The 23,423-nt window shown below is 39.7% G+C and overlaps 1 protein-coding gene across 3 annotated transcripts; it reads left to right on the top strand.

Moving 5' to 3' along the window:
- The first annotated feature begins 4,086 nt into the window (after positions 1–4,086).
- Positions 4,087–22,200, top strand: BLOC1S5 (biogenesis of lysosomal organelles complex 1 subunit 5). 3 transcript variants are annotated; one of them, XR_008464863.1, is made up of 7 exons: positions 4,087–4,270; positions 5,258–5,340; positions 7,516–7,645; positions 8,729–8,859; positions 8,962–10,094; positions 11,972–12,030; positions 20,077–20,156. XR_008464863.1 is itself a non-coding variant. In XM_054191429.1 (5 exons), exons 1-5 carry the CDS (start codon positions 4,159–4,161, stop codon positions 20,254–20,256), a joined length of 564 nt encoding a protein of 187 aa, XP_054047404.1. In that variant the 5' UTR covers positions 4,098–4,158; the 3' UTR covers positions 20,257–22,200. The 3 variants fall into 3 exon arrangements, 2 of the variants coding, with proteins under 2 accessions (XP_054047404.1, XP_054047405.1); XM_054191429.1 differs by lacking the exons at positions 8,729–8,859; positions 8,962–10,094 and having other exon boundaries at positions 4,098–4,270; positions 20,077–22,200; XM_054191430.1 differs by lacking the exons at positions 4,087–4,270; positions 5,258–5,340; positions 7,516–7,645; positions 8,729–8,859 and having other exon boundaries at positions 9,031–10,094; positions 20,077–22,200.
- The last annotated feature ends 1,223 nt before the right edge of the window (positions 22,201–23,423 follow it).

Below are 23,423 nucleotides of genomic sequence, written 5' to 3'. Positions count from 1 at the left end.
AAGAGGCAGGTAGCCTGGGGCTAGCCAGCTGCATTGTGGATTCTGCAGATTTGGCTTGCTGTTCCTGCTGGGTGTCATCTGTCTTCTTAGTCTTGCGGTGGATAATTTTTGTCCTCCCTAGCATCATCTGCCTGAGCAGTTTCTGCCTGGCAGGCCTGTCCGTCCAGGTTGAGCATCAAATACAGTAGCCGCACGGCTAATCTGACAAGGCAGTCCTCCAAAGAGCGCAGCCCCAGGCCCGCTTTGGCCGGCATCGGCATCGCGGCCCGGAAACTTCCAGCCATCACGATGGCAGTCACGGTCTCCCGTCACGGGTGCAGCCCATGGACTTACTCTGCTGGCGCAAAGTATGTCCCCCGCCTCGCCCTCTTAAGGGCCGTCGCTCCGATTCCCGCCGTCTCGGCAGACGTCTGCCTCAACAGGTTTGGGTTTCCCTGCCTGTTGCCGGCATTTGACTCGGACACCGCCACTTGGATGAAACAATCCTTTAGTGGATTATCGTCGCCAGACAGCCTGTGGGGGAAATGACAGGACTCGGCACGCTCATCTGGAGATTTTGCAATTCGGAGTGCTGCTAGCACTAATGGGAAGTGGCAGGGTGATCCCTCAAAGAGAAAGCGGGTTCCATTGCACGGCGAAAGTGACAGAGGTTGTTTAGCCTATCTCCCCAAAAAATACATGATGACTACATATGTTGATTTTCATGCTCCGAGCCATCACTATTTCCATATTTTTGTGACTTGATGACTACTTCCTACAAACTGACAGGTTAGGGGCTCCACAAGTATTGTCTTTTTATAGCCATCGCCTCTTTAAGTCCTCCTTAATTTCTTTAAATATCTTTTGAGAATAAGCTTGACAAGGCAGTGAGAGTAAGCAGGGCAAAAAAAAAACGCCAAACAAACAAAGACCAGACATAAATGCAGCAAATAAAGCATATTCTTTTTAAAAAAACCAAAACAACAGTATTCAAACAAAGAGTAGAAATGGTTTCAGGACAGAAGTCGTAGAAACCGATGCACTTATCTGTCACAGGATTTGCCCTTGTTGCAGTCCCGTAATTCCGAACCTGACATTACTCATGATGTAAAAAATCTTTCTTAGAAATGCGGTAGTTATAAACCCCCTTCACTACAGGATTTCCTCCTTAGCAAATAAAAAGATAGCTGGAGCATAGGGCTTAGAGGGGGAAATCTGAGAGAGACTAGGAAAAGATGGCTAGACTGGAAGGGGATAAAATTAACATTTGAAAATTCTACCCCTAATTATTAGTGATCGTCAAGCCAGCTGGAATATCCTCCAGATATTATTAATATATGAGCACTGATGTCATTTATTGTCAAGTGCTTATGTGCTTTAGATCCAAATGGAAAACTATAAATGCTAATCTATAGATTGCAAGAGATGGTTACTTGGGGGGAAAAAAAGATACGTGAAAGGGAACAGTATTTTTTTCTCTGCTAATTATTGCCTATTTAACACACTATTTGCAGACTATGTAACAGTGAAGGAGTGAAAAACTATTTTAGATTATGTTTATGCTGAATTTAATAACGTTTGTTGAAGTATTCCACACTTTCCAATGTAGGAATCATTTCTTATTAATTTAGATATTAACCATATTTTGACTGATTTGGGGGGAGAATGTTTCAACAAAACCAGTTCACTCATTTTCAAAGCTGAGTTTACAAGATTATATGTATTGTCAAAAAATATTATAGTGATTTCAGTGAGCAGTTTCTGAGCTTTGCTGGTGGGACACAATTTAATAATAGGATCATTTTTTGTGTCTGTTGTAATAGCTTTATACAATAAAAAAGTTCTTTTTTTTTTTTCTCAGGCAATTACTCCTTACAAAAGCTATGCAGAATAGAACATGGGCAGAACTAATTTCTAACAAAAGAAATACTACTACTTCTCCTGTTTTCTACTCATAAAATAGTAATTGCTCCAGCTAAACTGCCTCCTTCCAGGTATTCCAGGTCAGGACACTGTAGGTTGCTGCAGCTTTAGCTGAATTTGTGGTTCAGTTCTTCCTTCATTTCCCATACAAAGACACAGAGCAGCATGGTATGTACTGCAAGTAAAAAGGATGTGTAAAAAAACAAACTATAGATGCAATTACCTAAATAAGGATCAAGCTGTTCTAAAAGTTCTTGAGTATATATTGCATGGAAAGAAAAACAAATCCTGGAAGAAAGTTAATATACTGTAGTTTATAAGAGGGGAAGTATATTGAAAATATCCTGACACACTCAAATGGTTCTAAAAGAAATGATTAGGGATTTTAAGTCTTTTTTGTTTTATAGTTATAAAATAGACCATCATGGCTGTGCCGGTCACACAGCAGAGCTGGGTCGCATGTCTGAGGTCGTTCCTTGTCTTCTTGGTCAATCAAGGCAGGGTGTTCAGCTCCGCAGCCTGCAGAAGAGCACCACCTCCCTGCCACTGCCTCTGGCCTGTGGTCACGGCGATGGCAGAGATTGTGAGTGCCTGTACATAAATACAGGAGATCAGCCATTGCAGTGAATTGGTGATCCCTGAAGCAGGCAGGGTCAGGCAGAAGCACGCTGGGTGTGCCATGGAAATGCTGCCTTTGCTTGAGGTCCTGATACCATGCAGGAGGCCTGTCGAATTGCTGGCCAGCACCACCACATGTAAATGCCTCCAACGCACTGGCCACGCAACAATGTTGGGAGTGCTTGGGCAAAAGCGAGACCTGAAAGAGTGCAGTTCTGGAGTAAGACATCAGCAGAGCCTGTCTATGATGGGTGGTGGTGGGGGTCCTAAAGGAGGGAACACAACAATGCTTTTCGGTTGAATAAGTCACACTTGGCAACCGTGCACTGTCCAGAGCTCTGGGCATCTGGAAGATGCCTCTTCAGGGGACATGTGGAACCATACCCTGGGTCCCTGGTGGTCGTGATGTGATACAAAAGGAGTTTGCCTGGTGTCCTGGCCCAGAGAGTCACGGAGTCGTTTCTTCCCAGCTGCTCTGAGTTGGGTCCAGCCAGTACGGCCCCCTGGGCAGAGCAGAGGGTCGAGGTGCAGGAGAACTGGGCTTGGGTCCCGATCTTCTGTTTGACTTCTGCAAGCCACGTCTCCCTGTCACTCCTGTCTCACCTCCCTGCTGAGAAGGCCGACGATGAAACCTCTCTTGAAAGTATCAGTCCATGTCCATGCTACAAAGGTGCCAGGTGCTGCTAATACTGTACCCTCGCTGCCTCCTGCCCAGCAGTTCCTGACATCCCTGGAGTCCCATCCCACCCCTGTACTTCCTGTTATGGATTCCCCATATGTATAAGCCACGGACCAGACTATGTCCTATTGTCCTACAGCTACCACCAAGCCCTGTGTTCTTGTATCAGGGAAATCCATACGCTTTTATCTGGGGTAGCCAGCATGTGTCAGAAGGGTGAACGTAACCTTGTTGCCTCTTTATCTGATTCCAGAAACATCCCTTTGTCCTGTTGTATAAGGAACGTGCAGTAGATGTTGCATGCTATGTTTGTAAAATCCTGGATCAAATGCCAGCAACTCCCAGCTCTCCGATGTACATCCATTGATATTGCTGCTGCTTCAAACTTTAGAAAAAGGGCTGTGAGCAAACAAGCCCTTAATTTTTGTAGACCACGAGTCCAACAGCTGCTATTCACCTTCGCAACACCCAGAGGCGGACTGATTTATCTGAATGCGTATCCCTTCTCCTAAAACAAACAAACGAACAAAAGAAAAGCAACAAACAAACGAGTCCTGACTTTGGGTTGGGTTTTTTTTTTTTTCTGGATTTGGGTTGGTTGGTTGGTGTGTTGTTTCCAGAAACGCCCGTCGCTGGGCCCAGAGGGCGCCACTCACTGGGCTCTGCGCTTCAGGCGCCCCTGGCGCCCGAACCGGGACGGGGCAGCCGGGGCCGGGCCGCACAGGGCCCCCCAGCCGGCGGCGGCAGCTCTTCCTTCCCTGTAAAGACCGTTTGTCCTCAGCGCGGCCGAGCGGGGATCGGCGGGCCCGACAGCAGCCGTTACCGCCGCCGTTACCGCCGCCGTTACCGCAGCAACGGTCGCGCGGCGATGACCTCACACCCAGGCAGCGGGGCGAGGCGGAAGTGGGGCGGGCGGGGAAGGGTCAGGCCGGGCCGCCCGCGGGCCGCCGCCGAGCGCCATGAGCGGGGCTGGACCCGCGTCCCCCGGCCGGAGCGCGGCGTTCCCGCTGCCCAGCGACAGGAGGCGGGAGGCGCTGGCGACCGCGTCCCCCATTCAGCCCATCATCAAGGGTGAGGAGCGGGAGCGGCCCAGCTCGGAACCGGGTCCCGGTGGGGGCCGAGGCCGCTGTGCTTGTGGGAACTACACCCAGTATTTCTTGAAATAGTCTTTTATTTGCTGTTCCCTCAGAGTGCTCTTGAACTTACTGGGCTTTTTTTTTTTCTTTTCCTCCTGTATGACGGCCAGGCCTGTTTCTCATACGTGTTTATGTTGTAAAAACTCTTCTTCAAGAATAAGTTTCAAGTCTCTGGCCCTGGAACAACTACCTGAAAGGAGGTTGTAGCGAGGTGGGGGTTGGTCTCTTCGCCCAAGCAACAGGCGATAGGACGAGGGGAAACGGCCTCAAGTTGCGCAAGGGGAGGTTTAGGCTGGATATTAGGAAGAATTTCTACACCGAAAGGGTTGTCAAGCGTTGCAACAGGCTGCCCTGGGAAGTGGTGGAATCGCCATCCCTGGAGGTATTTAAAAGACGAGTAGACATGGTGCTGAGTAACATGGTTTAGTGGTGGTTTTTGTCACTGTTAGGTTGATGGTTGGACTCGATGATCTGAAAAGTCCCTTCCAACCTAGGCAACAAGAATACAAGAAAGTGCTAACAGTTTTCCTTCGTAGCAAGCTTTCTTTCCTCTTGTGTCTTGCTGCAGAAAACTCCCACATCTTAAGCTGTGAATCTCTGCTGAGCTGCGGGCTTTAGTTCTGCGCTTTTACCACCATTAACAGTCAGATGTGGAAGCTGTACTGAGGAGTAGGATTGAAACAGAGAGAGCTGAGAGACAGAGGAGAATGTTCACCTTCAAAGAAGGGTGTCTGTGGCATCTGGAATATTGATTCATTGCATTTTATCAAGTTGGCAGTTTACTGAATAGATAGGGTAGCCTAGAAATGTTGGTGAGCAGTCATGCCTCTTGCACTGAAGCATGGAGTGCTACCTTGTGTTGCGTAGCCTACTATGGAGTGTGAGAGAAAAACTAAAAATCTGATTTTCCTTAATCTTCTAGATGTTGGGGAAATCTATTCAAGACTGCTGGATCACAGACCAGTAATTCAGGGAGAAATACGTTACTTTGTTAAAGAATTTGAGGTAAGTATCTGTATATTATTGGGTGCTGTAACCTTCAGAGTCTGAGACTTCTAACAGTTTTAACATCTTTCTGGAGATTGTAATATGTATGTCATTTTCTGCAGAAAGGCTTGACATGTATTTCTTGTCCAAAATAACTAACAGATCTGTAGTATATGTCTGCATCTTCTTATTTAAAACATTTTCTAAGGGGCATAAATATTTATCTCGCAAAAGACTGGCAGGAATATTGATGTAGGAGAATGATACAGTCCTGACATCTTAGAGAAGTCTGGTTGGTTCAAGGAAAACATTGTTGGCCAGTATTGGTTTACATCTGATTGAGAAACTGCTTTGTGGCTCATCTGGATTCAGCTGGCAGAATTGTAATTTATTTTTTCTTTAAATTTTTTTCTATGAAAGAAAGTAATATTTCTGGAGAGAAGAGCAGCACTTTATGCAAAGTAAGAAAATCATTAAAAATGGAATTAATGCAAATAAGGCTAAAGTACTGTGGATTGTAAAAGTACTTATATACGACTTTGCTTGGAAAGTGTAACAATTTCCACAAGATGGCAGCATGAGTTTAGAAAAGTAGAATCTTGTGCCAAGAAAAGGCTTATTTTTGATTAGATTTTAATTCTTAAAGACGGTGGGATTTAAAAATCTTAAAACTAATCCTGAAAATATATTTATAGATCAAACTTCCAGTGTGCAGAGCTTATTTTAAAAAAATGACATTAAAATGTCTTTCACCTGCCCCCACACTGTAGCTAATATTCCAACTAGGTCTAATTCATCTCTCTACTGGTTTAGCAAAATAAGTATGTGAACTAAACTCTCATGAGATGTGTATCATATGGGCTTGAGAGTCACAAGGAATGATTTCTTTTCTTTGCCTTCCCTGAATAAGTTGTGGGACACAATAAATAGTTTTACACGGCTTTTCATAGGAAGGGAAATTTTAAACTCAATTACACAATTATAACTCATATCTTTATAATTCATATATTTCTCTCATTGCAGCCGAAGCCATGTTCCATTTCTTAGACAGATTTCGTATATTCTTAGATCTTTTCTAGAAATTTAATTTCAAGCTTATACTTTTAGGGGGAAAATAGCAAAGCAGAGGATTATTTACATTTTTGCAACTTAGAATTTCTTCCAAAAACTACACTTGTTTCTTACTTGGAGATATCAGATACTTTTTGGTTGTAGTAGGACATAAGCTTGTTCTTTCAATGATAAGCATCTACTGTGCAAAGAATGTAGACTTACATTCAGGAAGTCTGGAACCTGTTTAATTAAGCGACTTGACTTGTCTGTACCTCCTCTGTTTCTGAAGTTTTAAAATGGGTGTGGTGAGCCAATTGCCCACTTCATGTGGTGCAGTATTTTTCAATTATCTAGAATTGCTTTATGATTAGCAGCTCTCAGTGCAGGGATGCTTGTGTGCAACTCTACTCATAAGTCTGAAGAGGGGGGCAAGGAAGCAGGCAGCAGCCTGAAGCAGATTTCTGAATCCTTTTCATTGTCTACAGTAAAGTGCAGGTGAAATTCAGAGTGGGAGGAGTGCTGTGGCAAATAGATGTTTTTTTAAACTTTCTTTTAAAATGTAAACAATAAAGCAAGAGCTTGTTCTTCTTGTAATTAATCGTGATCAGCAGTGAGCTGGAAGAAGGGCTGCCTCTTCAATCAACTGTGTTATGTTATTTTTTAGTCTTGACTTCATTGCTTTCCTTCAGTAAAAAACATTTTACTTGCATTGTTTTAACCTCATACCATGCTAAATCTGGAAGGTGAGACATCACGTTATTTCTCTGTAACAGTTGAGTTGTAAAAATGCAATGCTTTCAAGCTTTGTTTCTCTCTGTGGTTTTTGATATGCTGTAAATTATCTATACAAAACAGCACATTTTTCCACACAATGCTTTCATTAGTAAATACTAACTTTTCTCACAAGGGTCTGAAGTGCCATTCAAAGTATTCCTGTATTCTAGTGTGAAGAATGGAGCATTACTGTCTTTTTTCACAAAACTAATTTTATGCTTTGTGTTAAATAAGTAGAGTAACAGTTTAATAGACAATGGTATAATCTTTGAGATAAAGCTATTATTTTATCAACTGGGAAACCATCTTATTTTGGAAAGTAGAATTCTTTGTTAGCCACTCATTTTCTTTCAATTCTTCTGACAGGAAAAACGTGGCCTCCGAGAACTACGGGTACTTGAAAATCTAAAGAACACAATCTTTGAAACAAAAGAACACGTTCTTCCTAAGTGTGAGCAGGCAATGCATGACAACTTGAATGAAGCAATCAAGAGATGTAAGTGTGTTGCTTCTTATTTCCCATCTTGTATCGTTTTGAGGAATAATTTAAATAGTTTGGATTCAAAATATGATTTGTGGAAAAATTAACATCCTTGGATAAGTTTTCTACCATTTCTGTGCTTTGTTCTCATTTCTGTGAAATTTTAAAAGTGAAACAACAGGGATGTTTTTTGGTATTTATTGGTCTGGCCAACACAACTCTTGCTAAGGTTATGTTAGAGCTGCTTGTTGATTTCAGTAGTCGTATTTCAGCTCAATCTTTCACTGCTCACTTAGAAACATGGACATTGCTCCATGTTGGCTAAAGGAATGGACAAAATCTTCAGTTTTCTGGTTTGTTGCAAGTATGCTGTGGTGTGACCTTCACGTTTCTTAATTTTCCCATGGGAGGCCATAATACAGCCCCCTGTTATTTAAAACAAAACTTGCTGCTGTATAGCTGTGAAATGTGCTATTATTATTATCTTTAGTCACAAATAGGCTAGTAGTAATAATTGTTGTATGCTAGTCCTAGTTTCATCCTTATAACAATCTAATATATTTTTATTGCTCAGATTTTAAAAGAAAGTTTAAAATTTGTTGTACTACTTTTTCAGTATATTCTTTTTTTTCTTATTCAGCGAGATGGCTTCTCAAAAAGATATTTCAAGGGAATGTGGCTATATAGCTTTAGCTGCCATATTTATGCAGTTGAGACATGCCAGTGTGAGTTTTGTTATATTTTATGTATAGCATGTTGTATAAGCATTTAATTTCATATAACTCATTTATATGGCATCTGGCAGAATAACAAATGGTAGATGACGCTATACACATAAAACAATGGCAGGAAAATATTTGAAATTTAAAATTTAGTCATGCTAATATGTCTTAATACCTCCTAAATGGAGTCGAGGATATTTACTGCATTTCTAATGGCCAGCTGTGCAATACATCATTAGTAGTAGAATCACAGAATGGCCGAGATAGGATGGGGAACTCTGGAGGTCATTTTGTCCAACCTCCCCGCTCAAGCAGTGGCAGCTAGAGCCTTAGTTGCCCAGGGCTGTGTCCAGTTGGGTTTTGAATATCTCTACAGATGGAGACTCCACAACCTCTCTGGGTGACCTATGCCAGTGTTTTACCACTCTCACTGGAAGAAAGCATTTCCTTGTGTTCAGATGGAATCTCACATGTTTCAATTTGTGCTCATTGCCTCTTATCCTGTCAGTGAGTACTATGGAGAAGAGTCTGGCTCCCTCGTCTTCATTCCCTTCAATCAGATATTTATTCACATTGATGAGATCCCCTCCTGGGCCTTCTTTTCTCCAGGCTGAACGGTCTGAGCTCTCTCAGGCTCTCCTTACATGAAAGATACTCCAGTCCCTTAATTGTCTTTGTGGCCACATGCTGGACTTGCTCCGGTAAGTCCATCTCTTTCATTTCCTGGGGAGCCCAGAAGTGGACACAGTACCACAGGTACGGTCTCACCAGCACCGAGCAGAGAGGAGAGGTCGTCTCCCTTGACCTGCTGGCAGTGCTTTTACTAATGCAGCCCAGGAAGGATGCTTTTTTTTTTTTTTTTTTTTCCCTTGCAAGGCTGTGTTGTTCTTAAGCGTGTAGGGCTGCCTGGCATTATTGCTCCCCAGACGCAGGATTTGTTATTTCCCCATGTTGTACTTCATAAGATTACTCTCAGCCTGATTTTCCAGTTGCTCAAGGTCCCTTTGAATGGCAGCACGACCATGTAATCTGTCGGCCACTCCTCCTGACTTTGTATCATCTGCAAACTCGCTGAGGATGCACTCTGCTCCAGCATCTGGGTCACTGATGAAGACGTTAAGCAGTATCGGCCACAGTGCCAACCCCTGGGGTAGACTAGTAGTGACTTGCCTTCAACTTGAGTTTGTGCTGCTGATCACAGAGTCTAGGCTTGGCTGTTCAGCCAGTTTTCAATCCACCTCACTGACCACCTACCTGCCCCATACTTTGTTAGCTTGTCTATGAGGATGTTACGGGAGACAGCACCAAAAGCCTTACTGAAGCTGAGGTAAACAATGTTGCCTGTGTTCCTCTCGTCTGCCAAGCTAGTCGCTGCATTGTAGAAGATTGTTGTGTCACTTAAGGAAGATTTGTAAAGTTTGTAAATTCATGCTGACTACTCCCTATCACCACCTTCTCCTTCACGTGTTTGGAAATGCTTCCAGGAGGATTTTTTCCATGTTCTTTCCCAGGATTGGGATGGGCTTACTGGCCCGGATCTTCCTTCTTGCCCTTCTTGAAGACAGGAGTCCAGTCTTCAGGAACCTTTCCCAGTCACAGTCACCTTTCGAAGAGAGAGAGCGGCCTCGCAGTGACATCAGCCAGCTCCTTCAGCACTTGTGGACACAACCTGTCACAGCCTGTGGACTTATGTGTTTCCAGTTTGTTTAAGTGCTCCCTAATGTGGTCCTCCTCCACCGAGGGTAAGTCTTCTTTGCTCCAGACTTTCCCTCTGGTCCCAGGGGCCTGAGATTCCTAAAGCCTGTTTTTTATGGTAAAGACTAAAGCAAAGAAGACATTGAGTACCTGGGCCTTTTCCATGTTGTCACCAGCTCCCCTGCCTCATTCAGCAGAGGACCTGCATTTTCCCTAGTTTTCCTTTTGCTGTTTATGTACTTGTAGAATCCCTTCTTATTGCCCTTCACATCCCCTGCCAGATTCAACTCCAGGTCAGCCTTGACTTTTCTAACTCTATCTCTGCACGATCAGACAGCAACTCTGTATTCCTCCTCGGTCACCTGCCCCTGCTTCCACCTCCTATATACTTCCTGTTTAAGTCTGAATTCAGTTGGGACCTCCTTGTTCATCCATGCAGGCCTCCTGCTGCCTTTGCTTGATTTCCTACGTGTTGTGATGGACATTTCTTGAGCTTGGAGGAGGTGATCCTTGAAAAGGGTGCTGTGTCCCTTCTGTTACCATCATCCCAGACCCTTGGTTTGACTATGCTGTTGCCAACTTCCTTACTCTATTTCTTTGAAGAATCACTCCCTCGCCTGTCATTTCTAGTTTAAAGCTGTCCCTACCAGGTTGGCCATCTGTTAGCAAAGGTACGTTTGCCCTTGTTTGGTCAGGTGTATCCCATCTTTTCCAAGCAGCTGTTGATGTTCAGAATGGGTGTCATGGTTGTAGAAACCAAAACCCTGCTGTTAACACCAACTGCGCAACCAGCTGTTAACCCCCAAAACCGCCCTCACCAGGAAGGTTGAGGAGAACATTACCCAGACCCCCATGCCTTTGACCACTGTCCCCAGATCCCTGTAGTCATTCCTGATGCTTCTCAGGTCACCCCTGCAGTACCACTGGTGTCTACATGCAAGAGCAGCAGCGATAATAGACTGCGCCTCAGTAGCTTCTCTACAACATCCCAAATGTGAGCTCCTGGCAAGTGGCAAACCTCCCTAGATGACAAAACATATTGATAGGTGGGGAGCCTCTGTCCCCTGCCATAGGGAGTCTGCTACAACTATTACTTGCCACTGTCTTCTAATGGTCCTGAGTGGCTTAGGCTCTGCCACCAGATGCTCCAATTCATGGTGCTCCCAGCTCCTCATCAGTGGAGCTCATCACGGGCAGTGAACCTGTTCTGTAACTGGAAGTCCTCAGGGGGGCAGGAGCCTGCCCCCTGGTGTGAGAAGTCACCAGCTTTATGATGGTGATAAATAAGTTAGGTATTTCTCAATACTAGGATACGTTTGTGGGAGATATGACTGCTTTGGGGAAATTAGTTTATTTAATTCTGCATTAATTAAGTGTTAAATAAGTTAGGAAAAAAAAACTGCGTAGGAATACAGTTCCTATTTCCATTGAGAAGTTTTCCCTGGCTTAGTCTCACGAGAGAAGAGGCTGGCTCTAGCATAAAGATGTTCTCCATGTAGGTTGTTTATGCTAAATCACTTCTTACATTTGATGGGGAAAAAATAAGAAAAAAAACCCCAAAACCTAAAACTTTGAGCTTGGTCACCTGTTTCTACTTACCAACTTGAGAGTTTTTTTGATGTCTTCTGAGGTGCTGAGTAGTGCAGTCTAGCTCGTCAGCAACACTAAGGAGTATGAGCACAAGAAGACCTGGCTGCCTCTTTCTTTTTGGCTTCTAGAACACACAAGAATTGAACTCGGTCATATGCAGTTACCAATGTAAAGCGTTTTCTGCAAGTACTGACAAACCTTTTTCTTGCAGAGTTAAGTGACACAGTGGAATATAGTCTTGATTTGCAAAAGCCTCATATCTTTTTAAATCCCTTTCAGGCAAGTTTCTTTGGTTTAGAACAGCAGACTGATCTACTGCAATTTGTTATTTCAGTGCAAGCTGCCAACGATAAGATCCATAGACTCCAAGAGAGGGAGCATGAAGAGAGGAAGGTAAAGGATGGATGGATAGTTTTTTATAATGTGATATAAGTAAGAGTCTTGTGCTTCTACAGCAAGTTTATCTGCCTTCAGTTCAGCAAAACTTTAAATCATATTTTTCTATGCTTTATATACTTGGCAGTAAAACTTCTTTTGGTGTGATTTCTGTACTTAGAAAACACGTACTGCAGCGGCATATATGTTCTTGACTGCAAAGTTAATGGATCACTAGCTCTTCCTACAGTCTCCTGATGCATGGAAACTTTTTTTTTTTTATTTCATTTGTTTTATTTTCCCTCTAGCTCAGACTATAATATTTGTCACATACAGGGAAAGTTTAAATGCAAAAAAAATTATTTTCTGTGGAACAAAAAACACCTACTAACCTACCAAAATGGAAATGTAAATCTTTCCTAGTTAGCTGAGAACTTTGACTGTATTATATATATTGCTTGTTGAAAAGGAAGTGTGTTTTTCACTTGTGGATGGGTTATTTAATGAAGGGCTATATTATAGGAACATGCGAATCATTGGAATCTTTTCAGTTGGCTACAGTTTGCTCATTTGAAATACATGTGCTCTGAATCTAAAATTTGGAAAATTATACAAGAAATTAGTTTCATGTTTTCCCGTTACTCCTTCATGATTGTGTTCCTGTGTTATCTTTTTACTTGCAAAATATTATTTATAATCATTTAGTTCAGAAAAACTGAAGACGTTTCTGTGGCCATCACGCAAAACAGACTGTGCATTGATTTATGTAAGCTGATAGTCATGTTTTTCTTTCCTTTTTGTAATCGATGAAGATGGGCAGTTCAGTTGCAGTTGAATACTGGTACTGTGTGAATAGCACACTGCTAAACCCTGACAAAGTTTGCTTGTGTCTAAGACTAGAGTAGATATTGGTAGAGAAGTTAAGTTGGAAATTCTTACAGTTCTGCTACTGTTTGTTTGAAGTAAAACTTCAATAAAAAATTTATAACTTACAAAATGAACACTCACTTAATAAGAATGGTAACTATTCTTTTTTAAAGTATTAGCTGAATGTTTCCAGTCAACTTTTTTTTTATATGCAGTGGAGCAATGCTAATAGCTATTCAGGATTTGTAGTGTTTCTTTAAGCTTGTATGGTAAGACTTTTTGACTTGAAACTTTCCAAATGTAAGCAGTAACAGGTAGGAAACTTTAAAATTATAGATAAAAGCTGTCACTGAAGTGCAGCCACTTAAGTAGAAATACTTCTTCCTTTCTTTTCTTTCTGAAGTCATGTGTTCTGAAAAAAAAAATAGATTATTTTTTTTTTTTGGTAAGATCTAGTGTCAAGTGAATCAAGCGTTAACAGCCCTCGGTGAAATTAATTCAATTTCAGCTGAATAGAATAAATTTGAAGTTTATTTGCTTTACTAGTTATCTTTTTTTGCAGTTCCTTTCAGCTACTGGTATTGGCAAAGTAACAAAAGGGAAATGACATTATCCCTACTACATTTTCACTTAAGATGTAAAGTAATTTGTGATTACAGGAGTGTCACTGTCTCATCGAGTTGTCTTCCCATTAAGAATAGTAATGTCTAATTAGTAATTCAAGCTGTGGATTACTTTAAGCTTGTGGGAGCAAGTAGAGAAGAAATTTTGTAAACGTGTTTTTGTGTACTATATTCTTACTTTTTCCTCTTTAATTTAAATATTTTTATGTGGAATTGTGCAGGTTTATACTGGAAGCTACCCGACACTTCCCATTATGGTCTTACATCTTAATTGCTCGTAACATGAACTAGTATGGTAACATTTCTCAAAGCCTGAGTCTGCCTCAAATGGTGGGGTTTTTTTCATGTTTTTTGGGGGGTTTTCTTGTTGTTGAGTAATACTGAAAACAAAGTTTACTGAAAAATGTCATGTTGTTACAAAAGTTAATTTTTGCTATAACCAATGACAGTACAACAAGAATAGAAATAAATACAACCAACTCATGTGAGTCAGTACTGAATACAAGAAAGCTTTAGAATCTTTCAAGTTCAAGCAGTATGCGCTACTGAGGGGAAACAAATGGTTTCATAATCAGATTAGATTTTTTCCAAATAGCTAATGTCTGAACGTAGGTGTTGATATAAAAGGAATATGAAAGACGTCACTGCCAAAATATGTAAACTTGCTAACACACCAAAGGGAATTCACAGAACAGGAGTTAATAAGGCAGCAACTATGTTTGTAACGTAGACAAGCTTTGGTTTATATCTAAACCAAATTACGAAACTTTAACTCAAAACTATTTTCAACTTTTTATATGAACATGAAAGCTGAAAAATCTTCTAAATTTAGTGATGTCTAAATATCTTACAAAAAAGTACTTATAAAAGAAGTCGGCATTGTTACAAATATAGAACAGATTCTAAGTTTAGTTTGAGTTTCCCAAACTTGTATTTATAAAATTATACTGAAAGGCAGAAATTGAGGAGAAGTATTTGGGTTACATGTGAAAAGTGAACTTAAACTACTTGTTATGGCTTATGTTCTGTGGAACTTCTGGCATAACAACTGAAATATGGTTTGAAGAAGAGGAATCGCTGAAAGAATGCATAACCAGCAATCAAAGACAGGACAAAGCTGTATCTGTGTGGTCTGGGGCTGAAAATTTTATAGGAGGATAGAGCTGGAGTTCTAAGAATGTTTGGGGGTGAGGAGACGATTCTCTGATTAAACAAACAAATCTATCCAAATTTTGCCAAATTAACAGCCATGGAGAATTACCATTTGTACTACCTTTTAGATCTTTTCAGATGGGGTAAAAATGTTTTTTTCTAGGCAGTAGGTGATAATAAGTGCCAGTCTTCTGACCTTAGTCTGTTAGGAACACATTTTTCTCTAGTAGAGACTGAAAGCCTAAAGCATAATGTACTGTTGCTGCCAGTTAAATGGTCTTTTGATTCAAATAGAAATCTGCAGCATGGCAAGAAATGTTGGATTGTCTGTTGCTTAAAACATTACAATTTATAGTTAATTATTGAGACTCTCTTTTATTTTTTTTTTTTTTGGTTCCTGGCTAAATACTGTACCGATACCATACAATATCATGAATTACCTAAGACTTATTCTTGGCTCAGGTACGTCTGTCTGCATGCTTTAGTTCATACAGCAGTTTTCCCATGTTACAAAGGTCGTGAGGTTTTACCTAAGAACAAAACGTGTTGTTCTGAAGCCTGAATGTGGTGTCATAATATTGGCTTCTGTCTTGTTATCATGCACTGGTATATTTATACAATTAAATACCAAAACAATTCTGTAGACACTTCTTGACTGGATGAGGAGAACAGTGGAACTTTACATGTGTTCAGAGGTGGCTATGTTGGGCTTATTAGCTGCTATTTTTTAATTTATAATTAAGTCTGACTTAAGGGGCTTGTGTTCTTAGTGTTTGGGGTTTTTTACTTGTGAGTTTAGACTATAGTTATTTTATAGATTTTTGTTTGGTTGTTTTAGCAGTCATTTGAAATGATAAAAGGTAGGAATTAAAATTAAGCTATACTCTGAAAAATTGTTCTATGAAAGTATACTGGTTTTCATGTTTGTATGTGCTGTTCTTTGTGATATTTTGTTAGCTTACAAGTTACAGTTTCTACAGTTGGCAGCCCTGGAAACAATAATGAAACCTAAAAATCAAGGTATCTGTTTCTGGGTTTTGAATCATTGCCAGCAATCCAGAATTTGTAATTAAACGTTTTCAGCAATATGGGAGTTCTCTAAATCTTTATTTCATTTGAAGTGTTTTGCTGACTGCACATGGTCCAGAACTTATTTCAGTTTACCTAGAGTTTTAGCTTTTTGTTTCAATTTTCAGTTCATATTTAGCAAGAGAAGGTATGTATTTCAAAGATTGCTCCTCTTAAATGATGTTCGTGTGCTCTTTTCTACTGAGCATGAGTTTAAATGTGCAATGAATTAATGCTTCATAACTAGGGATCCTGATACTTAAGATGGCAGCACCGATTTGTATTGATATTTCAGTTGACTGAGGTTATTTCTTTGGTTTTAAGTAGTCAGACTTTGAGGAGTGAGAAGTGTAATATGACATTGGAAAGCTTCCTAAATAACAAGCTGATGGAAAATAACCGGAAGTTCTGTTCTCCGAAAATGAAGATGTTATTTTCCTCAGGTTTACAAAATCAGCCTGGAAATTAGTTTGCTAGGCTCACTACCAAATTCTAAATGTATTGTTTTCTGGAAAACAAACTTTTTGCAAATCTATAAATACAGAAATTATGAATTGATAGTATAAAATACTCCACGCTGTCTCTACAGATCACTAATTTATGTAACTATGTTGACTTTTGGAAACTGTTTGCTTTTTGAGAGTGACTTTTGACTTAAGACATCTTGGTGTGGATTTGTATTGGTTACCATCCTGCAAAACTTTGTATTTTAAAGATTTTTGATAACTGCCAACAGCATATTTAACAAGAGAGATCATGTCATCTACCATTATGGACCTTTATGCTTTCTAGCTGTGCTAGAGCTACAGTTAGATCACAATACTTTTTGCATCGTGTCTTGATTTCATTTGTTTTTTCCTCCTGTGTATTATGCTCTGTTGAATAAAGCAGTGAAGTTAACAGCAGTGGATATGAAGAGGATGTGGTAGGAATGAAGAGCAATTGTGGTACGAAAACACAATACAGGGCAAACCTCAAGGGTACTTGCAGAGCTACAGTGTGACAGTCATCTTTCTGTGCCTATAAACTGAATCTTTTGGTGGCCTGAGCTAGGTGTCCATGTTCTGTGTGGGAGCCTGGGTCCTTATGAGACTGTTTGTGAGGTTCTGCTAAGAGAAGGGCAGTACCATGGTAGTAGCTGTTAGGAGACACCAGAGAAGGCTTGGATGAGGGAAGATGATTAGTACCTCAGCTCCAGAGATAGTGTCTGTTGCAGCTTGGCTCTTGCATTTGAGCATTGGATGAACCTGTCTTTGGTCAGGATTTCTCTCTCATGTTGTTCTGTGATGCCTAACAAGATTGAAGTGCCCATTGAAGCTTATCCCACAGCTATAGCATTGATGGATCTCTCCCGCATGCTTTCTTTAACTTCTAATAAGAAGCAAGTTTACATTGCAACATATGCTTTGGTTGAAAGAGCTGCATCCTAAGGCATCCATCCATTAAGAATCACACTTTTTTTGCTGTTCACACAGCTATTCGTCTGGTAAGAGCAGGAATATTGGTTTCAAGATTATGACCCTCACACACACAAAAGTATCCACTCAGCAGCCATCAATGTTAATGATCTGGAGGTGCTGCTGAGAACAATTGGATTTGAATTTGTTTTTTAGGAAGGAGAGCTGCAGTGCCCAAGGTGTGCACTGAGCTACAACAGTGGGGTTTTCCAGATTTTTACCAGGGTGGGAGAGTTAAAATAGTGTTCAAGTCCTTGGTGTCTTTTAGTTGGTATTTCTTATCATTCTTACTTGCTTGCTGTAGCATATCTTAATTTTATTTTTCCTTTTTTTTTTTAAAAGTGTTTATTCATATCTGCACCTTTACTCTGTTAAAGGTGTAAATTGCAATTATATGGAGTTACTTAATTTCCAACATAAATCTTAGTCTATAAAATTACTATTTCAGTAGTTTTATAAATTTAAAGAATAAGCACTTAGCAGCAATTGCTTCTTAGTATTCATCTGTTTAAATTTTTATTTAGACATAGATGAGGCACTGTATATAGCCTGGCCGCTAATATCCCTTTATTTCACAATATCACTTCTCCTGTGCCAGAACAAGCTGAAGACTCATTGAGCAGGGGAAGGCAAGAGGTTTTGGGGGAGAAGAAAGGAGTTAGACCACAGGTTTTTGATAAACTAAAGCTAGCTATCTCACGTTCCAGAAGTGTGTTCAGTTGTTTTACCAGGTAAATAATTTTATATCCTTGGGTAGAAATCGTGCAGTGGAAAATGAAAATAGCAAGTAGTAACATGAGTTTCACGTTCCTTGTAAACTTTGTGTTGTGAGGAGCATTGGTTAAGTGTAGCTGAAGTGTGGTGTGGGTAGGTGCTGTGTAATCCTGTCCAAAAGTGTGTGATGTACCAACAGTTTAAAAACCTGTTGAATGTGAAATAATGTAGTAGTTGAACTATTAATATACACTAGTGTATTTTGTTAGTAGCTGATATTGTGTCTATTGCAAACAAAAGGGATCTTGGCATGATGTTGTTACATTGCATACAAAAATGCTGCATGGCAAAATTAGTGTCTTAACCCACGGTGTGTGGTCTTGAAGAACAAGGCATAGAGAGTGTTGACAAATACATAAATGGGTTCCCATTGCCTTTAGCTGACAAAAATGCCAGATGTCTAATAAAGCTGTATGAGAGTATTTATTCCTACACACAAGTACTGTACATAGAAAATAGTCATTTCTGATACATTAAAAAGGAGGAAAAAAAATTTAATCCTCTCCTTTGCTGGAAGATGGAGCAAATGTAAGAACGACTGTCTACATTTATTGTGACTTCAGCATCTATAATATAAGAAGGCCAGACTGTTAATACTGTATGCAAGCAATCCACCGAAGTACATCTCATTTTGACAGGCATATTGGATGTGTGTATGATCTCTCTTTCTAGATAGCTAGATTATTTTTTTTCCTAAGATAAGAGAGTGAAAGGAATCAGACTTATTGGGAGCCAAGCGGTATGAAACTATGAGGGGAAAAATAACTTATTTGTAAAGGAAGACATTAATCACAGTGAGAGCTAGTTGGCTAAAGCAGAAACACTAACTCCCAGTTACAAAACATAGAATATAACGACGTAGATATTCAATTTCACACTTTCTTTTCTGTGTTAGAGACTTTTCATCAAGACTAGTATCTGATGACTGTGCTGAACCTAAGCATTGTGATAAAGTAGAAACGCGGTTTGTTTCTAGTTTTAAAAATGCATTAAAGAATGTAGAAAATACTTCTTTTGCAACAAATGAGATGTTCAAGGGGAAAGTAGCAATGTCAAGAAAAGAGGAGCAATATGTTGAAGGATTGGCTAACGTAATTTATAGGAGTTTTATTAACCATTGTCATTTGTTGTGAAACAGAAGCATTCTATTTACACATATTTGACATAAAATCTCAAATGTTGTCTTCAGTGTTGAAGTGGATCTTGTAATCTCTCATAATGCCTAAATAACAGACATACATAACCCTAACATTTTATTCTGTCTAGCACTCACAAATATGAAATACAGTGGTCCTAGTGTTTTCGTCGTAACTCAGACACAGTAATGCTTCCAGTGCATTTTTAGTCTGTATCATATATAACATAGACCTGCCCATACTTGCTGTAGTAGATGCAGATTGTTGGTCCTTTAAGACCACTTAATCAAACATTACCTGCATTTTATTTAAATTATTTCTCATTTGGCCACTCTTAGAACAGCGGACTCCATGAGTCTGTTCGTGTCAGTAGGCAGCTTCTTTCTGTGTGAACTCAAGAAAAGAAGAAGGAAAAAAAAACAAATGGGGCGGGGGGGAAAGCAGTGTCTGTTTATTGATTGAGAGTTTTTTTCCCCATAACTAAGGGGCTGAAAACACTGAATACTCTGTTCCCAAAACCAGAAGTTCATTTTAAAAGAAAATCTCTGTGAGACAATACGGATTTGTATCAGCTGCTTACAGTATTTCTAACAATACCAGTAATCAGCGGAGCAAATAATGCAACAAGTATGATCTTTAAAAACTACCAGAAGCAAACTGGAAGAGCTAGTAACTTTGAAGTGTCTTTCCATATATTTATTTAGTTATTTTTCACTAGGCTGTAGCTTAGAAAAGCTGTTGTTGCTAGTGCTATCACGTTGATAGTATCATGGACATTCTACCATTTGTTTTGGATTGACAATACTTTATAAAAATAAATGTTTCTTTTTAGTTTCACCTTGTCATATGTTTTCTTGCTTGTTTCACTTTCCTTTACTGAAGTAAAAGCCCAGTTTCTCTGATACTTTAACGTTATGTAGATCTCATTAAACCCTCTTGTTTTAATCTGGAAATTATTGTTAAAACTTCTCGTTTTACTTCTCTCAGCTTCAGGCGGACAAGCTGATGGCTCGTGAAGAGAAGCGTGTAGCCCACTGGGAGGAATTAATGAAAGAACAACAAAACAAGCAAGCAGAGGTGGACGAAGAGCACAGAAAAGCTGTGGAGCGCCTCAAAGAGCAGTATTCTGAAATGGAGAAGGAACTGGCCAAATATGTTTCTTTCTAAGACCTTTCTTTTTTATTAGCGCTGGGTTTGTGCCAATACTCAGTTGCTTCTGACTTAAATTGAGATTCTTTTGGAAAGCTGAAACAAAGAAGAAGAAAGGAGAACTTCCTCTACATGTTTAGTACGGGAAGAAAAGGTTTGCATGCTTTCAACTTAAGTGCCTATCTATGCTTGTTTTGTTCAGGGCGAGTGGAATGCCAGTATTTCTTCCTTTGTTGGAAGGTGGAACTGGAAATTACGTTGTGTGACTACATCAGCTCAGGGAGTTGCAAACTGGAATTCTCTCCCATCTGCAGAGAGTATCGTATCGTTTGGGAAAACAGACTGATGTAACATTAACTATCCCAGTGTGCAGCCACAGCCCTTTCCCAAAAAGTAGATGTAATAGGTTCCAGCCATAGTTAGCTGAGAATTCACTGGGAAGACCATAACTCCCGTTCATAGATTTCAGGAAAACCAACTTGTTTTATAGAATACTTTGCTCTGAAGCTTCAGCAATGAAAGATCTCAACAGTGTTTTAAATCCAGTTGTAATTCCAGTTTTTGGGTTGTGTGTTCAGTATTAGGAAGTAGAGTTGAGATGTAAATGGTTTTGCTAACATAAAAAAGCCTAAGAGAGCTTAGACAACAATTTCTTTTCTCTCCCTGTAAATGCCTCAGACCTCTCTTTTTAAGCTATACTGTTCTAAGCAAAGCCAAAACAAGCTCAGAAGTAATCCTGAGAAGCATATCAGTCTTTGTATTAGCTTTGTAGCTAGTACAGTATTTACCTTAAATATTTGACATGCTGTTGGTTTACTTAGGATAAGCTTGTGAGAACCTTATAAAGCAATTGAGGAAAGATTCTTTGTTTCTTTATCAGCATAACAAATGAGCAGATTAGTGGTAAAACACGTGTAGTACTGATCTGCTTTCTTACTAACTGTTACTCTTACGGGGTATGCGAAGCTCCTGTATTGCTTTTTTTTCTATAAAACTTGCAGTTAACAGCAGTATAACTGAAGAAGTTAACTTAATCAGTTCATTAACCAAGCAAAATGAGACATAGTACCTTAATGAAATTTGCTGCAAGCTAACCGTTAGTACAGGAAATATCTTTCCATAATTCAGCTGGTGTCCAATATAGCATGGAAACAGGTAAAAATAAGCAGAATTTACCCTTTACCTGCATTGCAACAGCAATATGCCAACAATGGTTGCTTGTGTAAGTCTATGGCTTGGTGTCAAGGCTCCGTTCCTGGCAGCATGTTGATAGTGTGATTAAAGTTAGTAGAGGAGATGGAATAAGTATTTGAGATTTCTTTCAATAACACTGAATTCCTGCCAAGCTGCTCTGCCTGCTACTGTAGGCCCAACAGCTTCATCAATCATCGTCATGTATCTGGACTGAAAAGAGGACTTGCCGACACTGGGGCACGCTGGAATGTTGTTAATTCTCTGTTGTGGATGGAAAAAACGTAGATGTCTCAAAAGTATCCCACACGTGAAAAATAGGAAAGCCTCTTTTAGAACAACCCCTGTTTGAATAGAGGGTGACCTCTCTTAATATTTTTCAGCTTATGTACCCATGATGAATGTTGTAACTAGGCTCAGACGTATTTAAAAAGAAAAAGTTAGTTCTTGCCTGTCTTTAGAGTTGGGTGTGGAACAGTTTTGATTGTTTTGAGCACAGACTGAAAATGGCTTCTCTCTTACCGAATTATTTGATGTATGTGTGCCCAAAGCCCAAATATCTTTATAACAAAATGCATTTAACTGCATACTGAATTCATTTTTATTTTTGCACTGATAATTTTTATTAAGATGTAGATATCTAATTAACTGTGCACTGGAGCTGTAGATTTTTGTGTTTTATCAATTTAGAGGGCTCTTAAGCAATGATACAAGTGTTGCAAGTTGGATATTCACTGGAAAATAAAGAGGTATTTCCAAAATTTTCTGGAATGTGTGTTGCTGAGTCTTTGAAAAGTTTCTAAATGCAAACACTAAAGACGTGTTCCTCTTTTAGAATGATACAGGTATTTTTATGCCGAGGATCATCTGAAAGCACTTTTCTTCATAGTCCTTATCTGCTGTTGGCCCACTCTTATTCATTGTGGGGACTACGTGAAAACTATCTGTTGATGAATTCTTTTGTTCAGTAACTTTCACTTTTTTATATGATATGTTGTAGGCTTTAATTGTCTTTGAAGCAACTTGCCAACATTTACAGGAAAACCTGTTTTTTTTCTGTCCAAACGCTTAAAAAACAAACAAACAAAAAAAAAAACCAACCCCCCCCAAACCTGATGTGTCTAATATTCTCTCAAAACAGGACACATCTGATGAATAAAAAAAGATTCTCATCTTCAGCAGATTTTTAGCAAGGTGGGATTATGGTCTGTCTGGACACGATAGTGCTCCACAGTGGGACTTTCTTTGTAAGATTCAAATTCTTGCTATTCGGTAGTCTCTACCATTTGGGACAAATAGAAAAACGAATAGTTTAAAAGTTGTTTTTGTGGCATTGGTGCATGAAGGAAGCATTTTACCTTATACTTGCAATATTTACGTGACTGAATTTCGTAGTTTTAAAAATCTTGCGAATTTATTTAATCCCTGTTAAACTCCATTGAAGTTTGCATTGGATTCCAACAGGAGCTGGACGGGGTCCTCAGCACTTCAGTTGACTTCTAGTGTGGCAGGTGGGTTTTGCAGTCTGTCTCTGTACCAGATTATGCGTATAACTTTTTCCTTAAGTATTAGTGCTGTTTATTAGACTGAATGGTAGGTTTAACTGTTCTTCTTTGAAACTAGAAGTGGGTTTGGATGTGATGTAGTCACTCGAATATTCATTTTCTTAGTCTTTCTACTCTAACAAGTACATTGCTAGAAACTGGTATCTTCCTTGGAGCTGCTCTATGAAATGTGCTGCTGCTGTATTTAGGAGTAATAACAAACTGAGGAGCTGAAGAAATGCTTAAGGGTTTGATTTGTTTTTAGCTGCCTTGTTTTAAAAATGAACCTGTGTGCTCTTCTCCTTTGAATGTTTTATGTTTAAGGCCTATCAATTTTTTTAATCTTGGGAAGGAGTGAGAAAGCTAATTTATGTGCTTTTACTCTGTTTCTATGCTAACCATAGGTAACACTTTTTATAGAAAAATTCCGTAATTACTACTGGAACCCTG

This window comes from Rissa tridactyla, chromosome 2, assembly GCF_028500815.1.
Source record: "Rissa tridactyla isolate bRisTri1 chromosome 2, bRisTri1.patW.cur.20221130, whole genome shotgun sequence".
NCBI lineage: Eukaryota > Metazoa > Chordata > Aves > Charadriiformes > Laridae > Rissa > Rissa tridactyla.
The sequence above is the reverse complement of the archived record's forward strand: the minus strand, read 5'-3'. Positions and strand labels throughout refer to the sequence as shown.

Bases quoted from the DNA above. Each gene is read 5' to 3' on its own strand.
- BLOC1S5 (XM_054191429.1), top strand. From the start codon at position 4,159: ATGAGCGGGGCTGGACCCGCGTCCCCCGGCCGGAGCGCGGCGTTCCCG. The intron at 7,646-11,971 runs GTAAGTGTGTTG...TTGTTATTTCAG, and splicing joins GAATGAAGCAATCAAGAGAT to TGCAAGCTGCCAACGATAAG. The intron at 12,031-20,076 runs GTAAAGGATGGA...TACTTCTCTCAG, and splicing joins GGGAGCATGAAGAGAGGAAG to CTTCAGGCGGACAAGCTGAT.